This window comes from Telmatherina bonti (assembly GCF_933228915.1).
Source record: "Telmatherina bonti genome assembly, chromosome: 17".
Taxonomy (NCBI): domain Eukaryota; kingdom Metazoa; phylum Chordata; class Actinopteri; order Atheriniformes; family Telmatherinidae; genus Telmatherina; species Telmatherina bonti.
The window spans coordinates 11,344,546-11,358,865 of NC_136615.1; the positions used below are offsets into that span (position 1 = coordinate 11,344,546).

A 14,320-nucleotide genomic window follows, 5' to 3' on the forward strand; every position below is an offset into this window, starting at 1 on the left:
GAGACAGAGAAAAGGTCTTCAAGAAACTAAACCGCTGACTCGACCCAACCTGCGCTGGATAACACATCTCATCTGGAAACAGCACATTTCCAAGATATGCTAACGTTGCATATCAAGAAAAAATCTGCAAATTAGCATCAGTTTTCAAACCTTGCATTTGTGGAAAAAGCATGTTCAACACATCAGCATCCTACGCCGACATGACAGCATCAGGTTTTATGTGCGGCATCAGTCAAAAAGAGTAGCTTTTATTTAAACTGTTCAAGTTGGACTTCCGGGATGAGGCGGAAGCGAGCACAAGCGTGAGGTTTTACCTCTCAGACGGTCCGACACTCCCTGACTAAAAAAAAACATTTTAAAACGTGAAATATCGGTTAAAATAGTATGTCAGGGAGTAAGCAAAGAAAGACAAGGGCAATTCAGCAAGAAACTGCGAAAAACAAAGAGCCATCGCCCTCCGAGACCAGTGCGGCTAACAAGCTAGCTATGGAAGCTAGCATGGAAACTATCCAAGCTAACATCATCGCGGAGTTAAGAAAGGTTCAAGATGACGCCAAAAAGGAGCTGATTGACAACATCGAGGCTTTGAAAACTGAAGTGACTGGCTTTAGAGGAGAAATGGGGAAACGCATGGATGATATTGCAGAAGACCTGAAAGGGGTTACGCAAAGAGTGGAGGAGACGGAGCAGAGAGTGGCCGACATAGAGGAGTTCAATGTCGATGCGAAAGAAGCCTTGGAACACGCTCTGCAAATGCAAGTAGATCTTCAAACGCGTATATCAGATCTAGAGGCACGGTCACGTAGGAACAACATACGAATACATGGGATTGTTGAGGAGGCCGAAGGAACCAACATGCTAACGTTTATGGAGAACTTTTTGAAGTCTGAGCTCAACCTCTCAAACACGCCTCTTAACATCCAGCGTTGCCACCGCTCGCTTGGCCCCAAACCCCCGATGAGCGCTAGCCCGAGGTCTATCGTCATGTGTTTCTTGGAGTATACAACTAAGGAGAAGGTATTGCGCACGGCATGGGAGAAGAAGGTCATCGAGTTCAGTGGGAAACGTGTGTATTTTGACCACGACTATCCCAGTGATATTCTGCTCAAGCGCAAAGCCTATAATCCTATTCGCAAAACATTGAAAGAGAAGGGGTATCGTTTCCAAACTCTGCATCCAGCCAGGCTTCGTGTGTTCCTCGATGGTACCACTATTGTTTACAACAACCCAGATGATGCTACGGACGATCTGAAGAAGAGAGGAGTGATACAAGCCGACACCGATGACACCGCGCTCAGCCACAAGCCAAGAAAAGCCGCCTGGGAAAAAGCACGAAGAACTGGATGGAGCAGAGCTGACCATACCAAGTACATTCAAGATAAACTGAAAGGATTTAGACGCCCCCAAACTACCGAATGATTAAGACACTTTGGTGAACATTTTCCTACGTTACAACGAGCTCCACTGATGATCACCGCCCATAAAGGTTGAAGATATAAGAGACCGTCACCTGCGGAGCGTTTTCGCCACGTGCTGCTACTATGGACAGGAGTTGGAGAAGAGTAGAAGCACGGAGAGGGGCCCCCCGGTTTCCCTGGGACTCCCCTCCCAACTATGAAGGTGGATTTATACCTCACTTTTGGAAGTCATTTGAGTTATTTGTTCAATTATGTTTTATATTTTCAGTTCTTGCAGATCCTTTTGTGTTTAACAGAGCATTTAGAGAGGTGCATGTGTGTTCTACACCTTTAGATTATGGCTAAACAACATTATAAAGTAATCTCACTTAATGTAAATGGTTTACATAACCCCATTAAAAGAAGCAAAGCTCTGGCTAAAATGAAACGTGATAAATATGACATCATTTTCTGGCAAGAAACACATGTTTCTGATGCAGAGCATGAAAAAATACGTAAAATGGGGTTTAAAAACTTGTATTACTCCTCATATACAAAAGGTAATTCTAGGGGTGTTGTGATCTTAATACAAAACAGGATAGACTTTCAATTTTCATCTCAAATCAGTGACAAGGAAGGACGTTATATACTTGTAAAAGGTTTCATAGATCACAAAGAAGTAACTTTGTTAAATCTGTACAGACCACCTGGTAAAGACAACTGTCTAATTAAGAAAATATTTGATCTTATAGCAACAGAAATATCTGGTGTGTTTATCTGTGGAGGTGATTGGAATATCTGTCTGAACGCCGCCATAGACTCTTCAAGCAAAATTAAAAAAACCCAAGCAGAAGCAACCTTAACTAAAAAAATGCTTAAAAAACTCGGAATGATGGATGTATGGAGAAATCTGCACCCAACGGATAAAAGTTATACCTTCTTTTCACACTCCCATCACGTACATTCAAGATTAGACTATTTTTTTATGCTAAAGTCAGAGAGACATAGAATCGTAGATTGTAAAATAGGAGTAAGAGACATATCTGACCATGCATCTGTTTGTTTAACATTACACCTGGATAATGACCGTAAAGAAACATTGTGGAGGTTTAATACTAGCTTTTTGAAATATAGAGAATTTCAAAACTTTGTTGAAGAAGAAATCGGTGACTATATTCACCATAATGATGGAAATAACATTTCTCCGAGCATTTCATGGGACGCCTCAAAGGCTGTTCTCAGAGGAAAATTGATCATGTGGTCTTCTATGAAGAAAAAAGAAAAAGAAAGTCACATTATTAATTTAACTGACAAATTAAAGTCCCTTGAAAAAGAACATATGCAAAGTAATAACAATGATCTACTAACACGTATTGCAGAAGTAAAGCAAACATTGAACAAAGCATATGAAGATCAAATAGAAATGAAAGCCAAATTTATGAAGCAAAATTACTACGAAAATGGACCTAAAGCCAAGAAACTTCTCGCTTGGAGGATACGAAAACAGCAGGCCGACAGATTCATACACAAAGTGAAAAGTCCTCTTGATAATAACGTATATCATAATTTAAAAGACATACAGAATTCATTTGTAGCATATTACACGCAACTATATACGCAACCACAATCAGTGGATCAAGCAGCTATAGACCGTTTTCTCTCCTCCCTCGACCTGCCATCAATAGGAACAGAACAAAATAAAAGATTAAATCAACTAATAACAGAAGAAGAAATTGGCAAAACAATTTCTAAATTGAAAACAAATAAAATGGCGGGTGAAGATGGTTACCCTGCAGAGTGGTACAAACACTTCCGACACTTAATTATTCCTCAACTTAAAAACTGTTTTAACCACGTCTTAACAGGAGGAGAAATACCACCGTCATGGAAACGGGCAGTAATTTCAGTCATCCACAAACCAGGTAAAGATAAAACTCTATGTGGCTCCTATAGGCCAATTTCAGTTCTAAATATTGATTACCGTATATTTACAACAATATTAGCTAAAAGACTTGAATCGATCATTCCTGAAGTAACAGACACAGACCAATCGGGTTTTGTCTGTAATAGACAAACTCATGATAATATAAGGCGAGCCCTTCATCTTTTTAACAAAATGAAAAATAAAGAATCAATAGCTGTCAGTCTTGATGCTGAAAAAGCATTTGATTCTGTTGGATGGGACTACTTATATTTAGCTTTGAACAGATTTGGTTTTAATAGCAATATAATTAGATGCATACGATCGTTGTATGATTCTCCAACCGCCAGAATCAAAATCAATGGCGGTCTCTCTGACATAGTACACCTAGAGAGAGGTTGCCGCCAAGGCTGCCCGCTCAGCGCGACGTTCTTTGCCCTCTTTATAGAACCTTTAGCTCAGGCAATCAGAGAACATAAGGACATCTCAGGTATCATCATAGGAGACACAGAACACAAGGCCTGTTTGTATGCCGACGATGTTCTTCTTACATTATCTAACCCCAGTGTAAGTCTGCCCAATCTCCTGTCTTTGCTAAAAGAATTTGGTACATATTCAGGGTACAAGCTAAATTTACAAAAAACCCAGGTTATTTCATTCAATTATAAACCATCTTTAGAAACTCAAAAAATATCTAAATTTAATTGGAAAAATAATAAAATTAAATATTTAGGTGTCCAAATTCCAAAAGATTTATCACAATTATATGAAGAAAATTATACAATTTTGACTTCAAATATTAAAGCCGATTTACAGTGTTGGTCCCTGCTGCCAATGAATATGTACAATAGAATTGACATAATAAAAATGAATGTATTACCGCGAATTCTTTACCTGTTTCAAGCACTCTCAATTTCAGTTTCCTCTAAGCAATTCAATGACTGGGATAGAATGATTTCAGATTTTATTTGGGGAAAACGAAAACCAAGAATAAAATTTCAAACATTACAATTACGAAAGGAGGAAGGCGGATTAGCCTTGCCATGTCTAGAAAATTATTACAGAGCAGCACAGCTACGGATACTTATGTGTTGGTGTGACCCATCATTTGAGGCCAAGTGGAAAGAAATGGACCAATCCTATTTTGACACTCCTCTTCAGTCCATGCTTGGTGACAGACCTCTTCTTAAAAAATATTTAACTTCACAATTATTACCCATTTGGATAGTTGTACCAATAAACACTTGGTTTAAAATACTTAAGGACAGCGACACTGAGAGGAGTGCCAAATTTTTACGATGGCCAGCCTATGATTCTGATTTTTTGCCCTCAAAGATAGATACTGGTTTTACACAGTGGTCACAAAAAGGTATCACAGGATATTGGGCTATCTCAGAAAAAAATGTTCTAAAAAGCTTCTCACAACTTTCAGAGACATACAGTCTGGAAAAGCATGATCTATACAGATATTTTCAGTTACGGCATTATTTTGATAAGAACGTTAAGCTCCCAAAGAAAGAAGAAGTAGGACTTGTTAAGATTTTCTTGAAATCTTGCAAAGGTAAGACTCCAAAGAAGCAAATGTCAAAGCTGTACACTTGTTTACAATCTTTAAAAAAACATTCAACTATATATATTAAAAAAGCTTGGGAAAAAGAAATTGATGTGATAATTTCTGAAGATGACTGGTTAAATATGTGTAAAGTTGCCATGACTACTTCCTCTTCTAATCTTTGGAGAGAGTTTACATGGAAAAACATTGTACGTTTCTTTATACCACCTTATATTACAAGTAAACAATGTAAAGATCCAGATAAAGCTTATTGTTGGAGAAACTGTGGAAATGCTTGTGCAGGACACTTTCATGTTTTTTGGGACTGTGTCAAGATCGCACCCTACTGGGCAAAAGTTCTAAAAGAAATTAAGAACATACTTGGGCTGGACTTGCCATACGACTTTATAATCATATATTTAGGCAATGTACCTCAAAAACTAAAGAAGTCAGACAAGTACTTGTTATCAATACTGTTGGCAGGGGCAAAGAAAGCCATAACACGCAAATGGTTACAAGAAGATGTCCCCTCTACACTAGACTGGATACAAATTGTTTCTGAAATTTATGACATGGAAAGACTGACATTCTCTTTAAGGTTGGCCGCGGAAAAATGTAAAAAATATTGGGAAAAATGGGACAGTTACACGAAAAAAAGGACTTTGTGATGGACTTCTTTGGAAGAAGGGAAGAAAGAAAAAAGAAGAGAGGGAAAAAGAGGAAGAGGGAAAGAAGAAAGAGAAAAGGGGAAAAAAAAAAAAAAAAAAAGAAAGGGGGAAAGAAAGGGAAAGGAAAGAAAGAGAAAGGTATATGTATAAAACCAATTACAATGTTCATGCCTTGCCTGAATGTCTAGATGTACCCTGTATGCTCTGTGTTTTTGTGTTCATTTATTATGTAGTGGTCTGCATTTTTGTTTTGATCTGTTTAAAATTTAAAAATGTCACTTATAAAAATAAAGTTTAAAAAAAAAAAAAAAAAAAAACTGTTCAAGTTGACTCAAAGCTGGAGAGAGATGTTTAACCTTCATCACACTGCCGCCGCATTCATGTGCCTGAATTTTTCAAGCGCTCGACAGCTGCCGGCGCATAAATGCGCTGAAATACAGTAAGACAGTTCACTGTTGGTGAACTTATAGGACCACATTTAGAAGACAATGATGTGTCTGAAGGGGAACTGTTCGAGTTATTCTTCAACGAAGAGATCATCGCTCTGTTCGTCCGTGAGACTAATCAGTATATGGAACAAGTAAAAGATGCAAAGGGGGACAGAGCAGGACGATCGAGTTGTGTTGCTTTTGAAACAAGAGACATGATTTTTTTTTGTATTTTTGTGAAAAAGAATGCAGTTTTATAAGGAAAAAACGTCATTTTTTTTATGCAGTGTGATGAAGGTTAATCACACCAGTTGCCTTTTTTCCAAATGCTTTCAGTCAGGACTTTCCGAGCAACAAACCATATGGCATGTTAGCTTTATGCATCAGTCAAACAGCTGTTTGCAGAACTGACTTAACTGACTGACACTAATCTAATGGGCTCCTTCCCCCCCCCAAAGCTCCAGTTTTTATTGAAAAGGTTTGTGTGTTAGCTGCAGAGAGGAGTAAAGCGTGTCTGTAGCATGCTGATTGTCGGCTCTGAGCGCCATTTGTCCCCCATTTTAATCAAATTTGGGCCCAAGCTATGAATATGTATGTGCATCCTGAGGCCACGATGGCATGCATTCAGTGTGATCTGGCCCTTTAATTAACAGCCACTCTGAGGCTTGGTGCAGTTTGATTGAGAGCAAACCAAATCAGTCATGGCATGTCATTCATTTCTATGTCACACATGGAGGCTGTCATCCAACAGCTACAGACAGACAGACAGACAGACAGACAGACAGACAGACAGCAGCGCAGTTCATCTGAGCTGCAGAAGACAACTCTGTTCCAGATTAAACTGACCATGAAAAAACATCATATTCTAGCTTCACTTGTAGTCTTGGGTCAAGTTAAACCCACTTGCTGCCATCTGTTTTTCCACTGGCCTTCTGGGAAATCTCAGCCCTCAGTAAGCTGAGAAATCCATGCGGTCACTTTGCAAATGGTTAATTCACATCTGAATGAGGTTTGGGAATTTCTCCTGATGTGCACGACAACACCAGATGCTGCGAAACTTTGTCCAAATCACCTCCAGCAGGAGAAAATACTCTCAGTGGAGTTTAAGGGGACATTCACATCAGCTTATTAAACCGTTTGCTCAGAAAGGCAAAGGCTTCAGTTGGGGAAAATGTGAATGCGCCAATTCTGATTTGGACCAAAGAAGCAGACTCGGTTCGTCTACAAACGCGGGTCTCGGCCCAAGCCGGGCATTATTATTGAGCACTTTGGGCAGCTGCAGTTGTAAAAATGTGCTGTATAAATAAACCGAACAATCACCACCATCTCCTTTAAAGCCAGTTCTCTCAGCAGTCACCAGTCTGTCATCGTACTCCTGTTCCTGACTCCCTCCTGAACCTTTTTCTAATAAACGACATTTGGACCATTTCAACCTTTGCAGTGAAAACTCCTTCATGAAATTCATGACCGTTTAATTAAGTCAGTTGTTTTTATTGTTTAAAACAGGAAATCAGTGCTGCAGGCAAATGAGTTTTCTCAGCTTGTCATTTTATTTTTCTGCCTCTTAAAAAAAAAAAAAAAAAAAAAGAACTTAAACCACAAAGTAGCATAAGTAGTTTCAAGCGGACCAAATACAGGAAGCGGACTACAAAGCAAAGTCACTTCCTGCATTTAGTGTAGCATTGCATTGTGGGTAAATACATAACAATCGCGTTAAGAGTCCTCTGCCTTGTCTGTTGTTCATACTGCGTCCATTCTTGCAGTGTATTTCTGCAGTATGGCTGCGCATACATGCACATACAGTATGGCTGTATGTGCATAAGACGCGATAAAAAATCAAAAACCGATATTTTCTTCTCCATGTTTAACTCGCAACAGAGTTTTCTTCTTCAGGCGGGTCTATTCCTCTCTTTTGCTAAATACCGGTGTAGTACCATCTTTGGTGGGAATGGAGATTTATTATTGTAAAGGTTTAGTGCGTTTGACCGCAGCATGATTCAATCTCTGTCTGAATGGATACACCCCCCTACAACTGAGCCTAGTCCCTAATCGGACAGAGTCCCTAATCGGACCGAGTCCAGCAGACTATCCTGATGTGAATGAACCCTAAAACACATTTTAAATTCAGTGAAATGGATTTGAATTTCAAAATGCAAATATGTTTGATGCTAGGTTCAAGCAATGATTTTGTCAGTGCCATAAAATCCAAGAAAGGCTTAATTTATAAGCGTAAATTTGCAAACTAATGCCAGCAGTCAATTTTTGAAAGAAAACATATTATATAACATGCCCAGCTTCAAGCGTGCAAATATGCGACTTTGTGGCAAGCAGGTCAGTGCAGAACCGATATCCAGCATGTGGGTAAGAAATATGCCTGACTTGCTCTGATCTTGTTCACATGTTGCAGCAATAAGCTCAAAACATCAGTGTTCCTGCAGACACACTTCCCACCTGACTCTGCCTGACCCAGCAGCTGTTTAACATGTTGGATCAACAAGGCAGCACATTGGTTTATGGAAACCCTTCATTACCTCCAAGACAGTCCATCATGGTGGCAGAAGTCTGGTTTTTTTTTTAATCACAGAAGAAGAAAGGGAGGCAACACTCACCACTGATGACCTGTCCGAACAGCTCCTCTGGTGTGTCTCCAAAAAAAGGCACACAGCCCACGAGGAACTCGTAAAGGATGATGCCCATAGCCCACCAGTCCACTGGCTTTCCATATCCTTGTCTCAGGATGACCTCCGGAGCAATATACTCTGGGGTTCCACACACCTTTACAAGGAAAAAACATAACGAGATAAATGAGATTTGTTTAAATTGAGCCATCGTATTAGTGACACTGACATTTACCTGCTTATCGGAGAATTCTCTGGCATCTTTCTCTATGTGTCCCTCATACAGGTTGGTGGTCATGTTCATCAGCCCCACTTTGGAAAGACCGAAATCTGTGAGCTTGATGTGCCCCATTGAGGTCACCAAAAGACTGCGAGGAGGAGGAAGAAACAGTCAAACTGACTCAATTATATACAGACTTTATGTATTCATCTGAAAGTTTTGTGCATCTGAATTTTGAAATGACAGTAAGAAGAATTAAGAAAATAATATATTATCCGCAACAGTATTATTATATAAATAAATGTGTACACACCAAAAATACAAACATAAAAAAAAGCACTTCCAGTTTCCAATATTTAGGTAAATGTATACCTATCAAGGTTTTATATTAATATATTTATTTGGATACAGATTTTCATGTAAGCTGTTTTTTTTTTTTTTATGTTGAATAAAATCCATGTGCTTTATAAAATATTTAGATAAATTTCTCTCATAAAACAAAGTCGAAATTTCCCCAACAGATTCACGATGTCATACCTTATATAGACATGCTTCAAATGATAATTTCTAGAAACATGTTACATTTTAGATTTAACATTTTCATTTTTAGTCTTTTTTTCCCCCCTCCAAAATAAGTTAAAAACACCAAAATATTTCTCATTTGATTCAACCTAATCGTAACTGCTCGTCTTTTCTGAGCAACACACAGCTGAAGCTATGAGAGCAAACGTCAAGCTTTGTTTCAGGGAGATTAAGAGTGGAATCAAGATGGAGTTTTGGGTTTCAAAGAAATGACTGAAAATTGGCATTTTATAAGGCTGTGATCACAGTGACATGAAACTCTGGAGAGCTCCGTCACGGTTTAAGCTTTGGCTACAGGAGTGTTTGAAGTGAACGAGCCAAAAGAAGGAAAACTGATGATGCTGATGGTGCTCCAGGATCTGGAACTTTTCTTCAAGTTTTCTCTGGATCACTCAGATATTGATGAAGCTGTTTTAAAACTGTCTGAGGTCTCACTTGTCAGGTTTGAGATCTCTGTGGACGATGCCGTAGTTGTGGAGATACTCCAGAGCCAGTACAGTCTCTGCAAAGTACATCCTGGCCATATCCACGGGCAGTGGACCCATGTTCTTCAAAAGGGTGGCGCAGTCTCCTCCTGTAAAGATCAATGCAGTGATGTCACTAATATGCTTTAGGAAAAACCAACAATAACAGAGGTCACCACAGCAGAGTGTGTTGCTTTCATATGCAGCACTCAAACAGACAATGCCTGACCTTCAACATACTCCATCACCATGCACAGGTGGCGCCGGGTCTCAAAGGAGCAGTACATGGACACAACAAAAGGGTTTTCGGCGAAGGTGAGGATGTCTCTCTCCACAAAAGCCTGCTGTATCTGATTCCGAAGAATCAGGTTCTGCTTGTTGATCTTTTTCATGGCAAATCGCTGCTTAGTTTCCTTGTGGCGAACCAGATAAACAGCTCTGTGGGAAGAAACCATTCAAATCAGTGCAAGTGTTCATATTTTAGCTGATTGTGGGAAAAAAAAGTTTTATTTTTGTTTGGTAGGAAAAAACTGAAGAGAAATCTTACCCGTAGGCACCATTACTGATGAGCTTCGTCATCTCAAAGTCCAGTTCGCAGGGTTTCCTTCGGGACCGCAGGGCTGTGCCGAGGCTCTGAGACTGAAGAAAGACAAACAATAAATCAAATCAAAGAGATAAAATCTGTATTTGGCTGCTATGTCTGTGGTAAAGATGGGCTAAGTCAATACAAAAATCAATATCTTAGCGCTTACAGAGTCATCCGTTTCTGGGGTTTCTGCGATCCCACTGTCACAGCTGGTCAACTGAGCAATTTCTATACAAAGAAAACAGGTAAAAATAAGCAAAGATCAAGCAGTTTGGTTTTAAGTACATTATAAACATCAAATATGTGGGAAAAATAACATGTCTGCAGTGTAGTTACTCAAGCAGATGCAAGCTAAATGCTGAGAAATCAGAAACTGTTAAATGCAAAAACATCAACACCATTAAGTCTTCATTCACCAATTAGCTTCGAGGTGCTGACTCCAAGATAACCTAAACTGAGAATAAATGAGGCGAAAAATCAAATCTGGCAACTCAAACACGCGTCTAACATCTATTTAGAAAAGACACCACTCCAGAACGAGAAGCCATTAAACCCAGCTTACGTCTTTTACATTCTGTCTGTGTGTGAACAATGTTAACGTCCATGTGTGCAGTTCTCTAAAAGCACCTCGTTCTCAGAGGACTTGTAAACACATTTCCACTGCTATTTCACATCTGTTTGTCTTTGGAGATTTCCGTCAGGCACACAAAGTGCTGGGCAAATAAAACACGCGAGTCACTCAGGGGAAATGCACAGACGAGCCGGTGTGTGTGGATCCCTGTGGTCTGCAGGGAGGCCATTCCTTTCTAATTAGTCATAATGAATGTTGTTGCTTACTGAATCAGTAGAGACAGAGGGTCATTAGAAAGATAAAATGCTCAGTACAGGACATTAGTCAATCTGTTTTAAAAGTTTCATTCCTTCACAGACTTGCAGCAGATACTGTGCTCTGCAGGATATAAAATCAGTCTTTTAGCCTTTTTATGAGGCTTGTTGAATTTTATTGTTTCTGCGATGCTTCACGGTGCGGATGTAGGCAATTCTGCATCGATGCAGAAACATAATCGATAAGTATTGTAATGTGTAGTCATGTTTCTTATATTTCTGGGAAGTTTTTATGTCTCCAGTTGTAAATAACATTATTGTTTACGTGTTTATTACATTTCTTCTTCGTAACACTCAGACTGATTTGAGAAATTTTTCTAAATAAAAAAGGAGTTCATAATTATCTGACTGCTTGTATTAATGGATGAAAAAAGTAGCAATGAGCCGTAAAAAGCAAATCTGGGAATGAAACACACAGTGATGCATCACGGAATCAGATCCACTCAAATCACTGACAAAATAACAGTAATTGACTCAAATAATGAAACGGGTCCAGATGCACCGGAATGATGGTTGAATCTGATTTCACATTATTTATCCATCGATGTATCTATCTGTCCGTCCGTCGATGTATCTATCTGTCCGTCCGTCGATGTATCTATCTGTCCGTCCGTCGATGTATCTATCTGTCCGTCCGTCGATGTATCTATCTGTCCGTCCGTCCATCGATGTATCTATCTGTCCGTCCACCCATCCATCGATGTATCTATCTGTCCGTCCGTCGATGTTATCTACCTGTCCGTCCGTCGATGTATCTATCTGTCCGTCCGTCGATGTATTTATCTGTCCGTCCGTCGATGTATCTATCTGTCCGTCCGTCGATGTATTTATCTGTCCGTCCGTCGATGTATCTATCTGTCCGTCCGTCGATGTATCTATCTGTCCGTCCGTCCATCGATGTATCTATCTGTCCGTCCGTCTGTGTATCTATCTGTCCGTCCACCCATCCATCGATGTATCTATCTGTCCGTCCGCCCATCCATCTATGTATCTACAAGTCCGTCCGTCCGTCGATGTATCTATCTGTCCATCCGTCCGTCGATGTATCTATCTGTCCATCCATCCGTCTATGTATCTATCTGTCCATCCGTCCGTCTATGTATCTATCTGTCCATCCGTCCGTCTATGTATCTATCTGTCCATCCGTCCGTCTATGTATCTACAAGTCCGTCCGTCCGTCTTTGTATCTACAAGTCCGTCCGTCCGTCTTTGTATCTACAAGTCCGTCCGTCCGTCTTTGTATCTACAAGTCCGTCCGTCCGTCTTTGTATCTACAAGTCCGTCCGTCCGTCTGTGTATCTACAAGTCCGTCCGTCCGTCTGTGTATCTACAAGTCCGTCCGTCCGTCTGTGTATCTACAAGTCCGTCCGTCCATCTATGTACCTATCTATCACACAGGTGACTTTGAGCCTCTTGGTAAAGGCAGTTTTGCATGTTACCGATGCAGATGATGATAAACTGAGTGCTTCTCGTACCTTCCAAAGGATCTCGTGTGAGTCCCAGCTGGCTGATGATGTAACGGGGGATGTCTGATTTGATGCCTTGGCCCTCTTTGGCGTGTCCTTCAGCAGCCTCCAGGAGGTGGTAAAATTCTTCTGGATCAAACTCCTGAAAGTGTAGCAAATCTCTTCATTAACAAACTCCAATTCAATTCAAAATGCATATGAATGCATTTAAAACTGGTTTATTTAAGCCTGTAAAATCTGCTCCAAAAGTTGAAGCATAAGATTTAATCATGTTTTCTTCCACTGGTCATTTTGTCTAAGAGGAAAAAAAATGAAAATAAAACAGAGTGAAACATGCTGTAAATTTACCCGTCTCATACTTCATGGCTTAAAATCTGAATAAAAATCCAGGTTTTTCAAAAAGCACCTGCTGACTAAGCCGCCCTTTTTAAATTGATATAAAATATCAAATTTGGAGTTATGAAACCAATGCAGCATTTCTGTGTGTACACCTATGAATATGTAAATTAGCTCCCCGTCTATCTGCACTGCTCACCCGGCTGCAGAGACTCACCCTTGACTTTGCTCAAATACACTCAACTCTGCAGTTTCATGACAATAATCACCTGACTGCTGCAGAGATGAGATAAACCTTGTTGCAGCTCTGAGAAGCTCATCTCTGACGGGGTTTTCTACCTAGATCGCTCATACTAAAGGAACTTTAGCTGTCAAAATGTTTTATTTAACACCCTGCAGAAACTTTGCTGTTTGGTATCTAAGAAGGTAACGGAGCAAAGTGGATTTAGTGAAGATGCAGGCTGTTTTCCTCCCCATAATGTAGGAGAAACTGTAGCATCTATAAAGGCTGGCTGTGGAAGAGGAGCCGCGGCCTGTTATTTATAAAATGCTCAGTGTAAGGTGAGAACATTTTCTTTAATTTTTGCATGTTTTGACAATAACTGCAGGGTTAGGAGTATGACGTCACGTTTGACTGTAGATTTCACTTTATGCTACAAAGCAGAGCTTTAAAAACTTGATTCTTATTGAAGGAGTTATTTCTAGGCCAGCCAAATCATTTTTATATTTATTAACTGCTTTTCATGCAAAAAGAAACACAAAGTACAAGCCTTCGCACACCAAAGCATATACTAAAGTCATTTGGAGGAAGTAGAAACTGAATGAACCAAATAGCATCACAAAATGCTGCTTTGTGGTTCGTCTTGCTTTGTCTCTCTTTAGTTACTGCAATAAAATGACCATTTCTGTTAGTGATAAACACTACTAAAAAACTTACATGACTTGCAATATATAAACAAATACTTCAATATTGTACTAATCTTAAGTAAATGAAAGCTTTCATTATTTCTCATCATTTGCAACAACAGAATTTGTAAATACTGCGTTAAAAGAAAAATTTTCATGTTCAGGCTCAAACAGAAGCTTGAAAGTTAGGAGCACAACACTGTTTTATGACTTTTTGGGTGGATGTCACAGAATTTAAAGCAACTAGCTGCTTCTGTTCACATCACAGACGTGCATTCGGCTGAAGTTACC

General features: G+C 39.6%; 1 protein-coding gene across 4 annotated transcripts in view; it reads right to left on the bottom strand.

Annotated features, from left to right (window-relative positions):
* The window catches only part of mast4 (microtubule associated serine/threonine kinase family member 4), a 126,633-nt gene that overhangs the window by 14,410 nt on the left and 97,903 nt on the right, over window positions 1–14,320 (bottom strand). For all 4 annotated transcript variants that reach the window (XM_079256724.1, XM_079256723.1, XM_079256722.1 and 1 more), the window contains 7 exons: window positions 12,797–12,929; window positions 10,603–10,664; window positions 10,398–10,489; window positions 10,080–10,288; window positions 9,822–9,960; window positions 8,820–8,952; window positions 8,576–8,741 (listed from right to left, as the gene is read on the bottom strand). In XM_079256724.1, coding sequence (XP_079112850.1) covers window positions 8,576–8,741; window positions 8,820–8,952; window positions 9,822–9,960; window positions 10,080–10,288; window positions 10,398–10,489; window positions 10,603–10,664; window positions 12,797–12,929 — 934 coding nt within the window. The remainder of the gene's footprint in view (window positions 1–8,575; window positions 8,742–8,819; window positions 8,953–9,821; window positions 9,961–10,079; window positions 10,289–10,397; window positions 10,490–10,602; window positions 10,665–12,796; window positions 12,930–14,320) is intronic.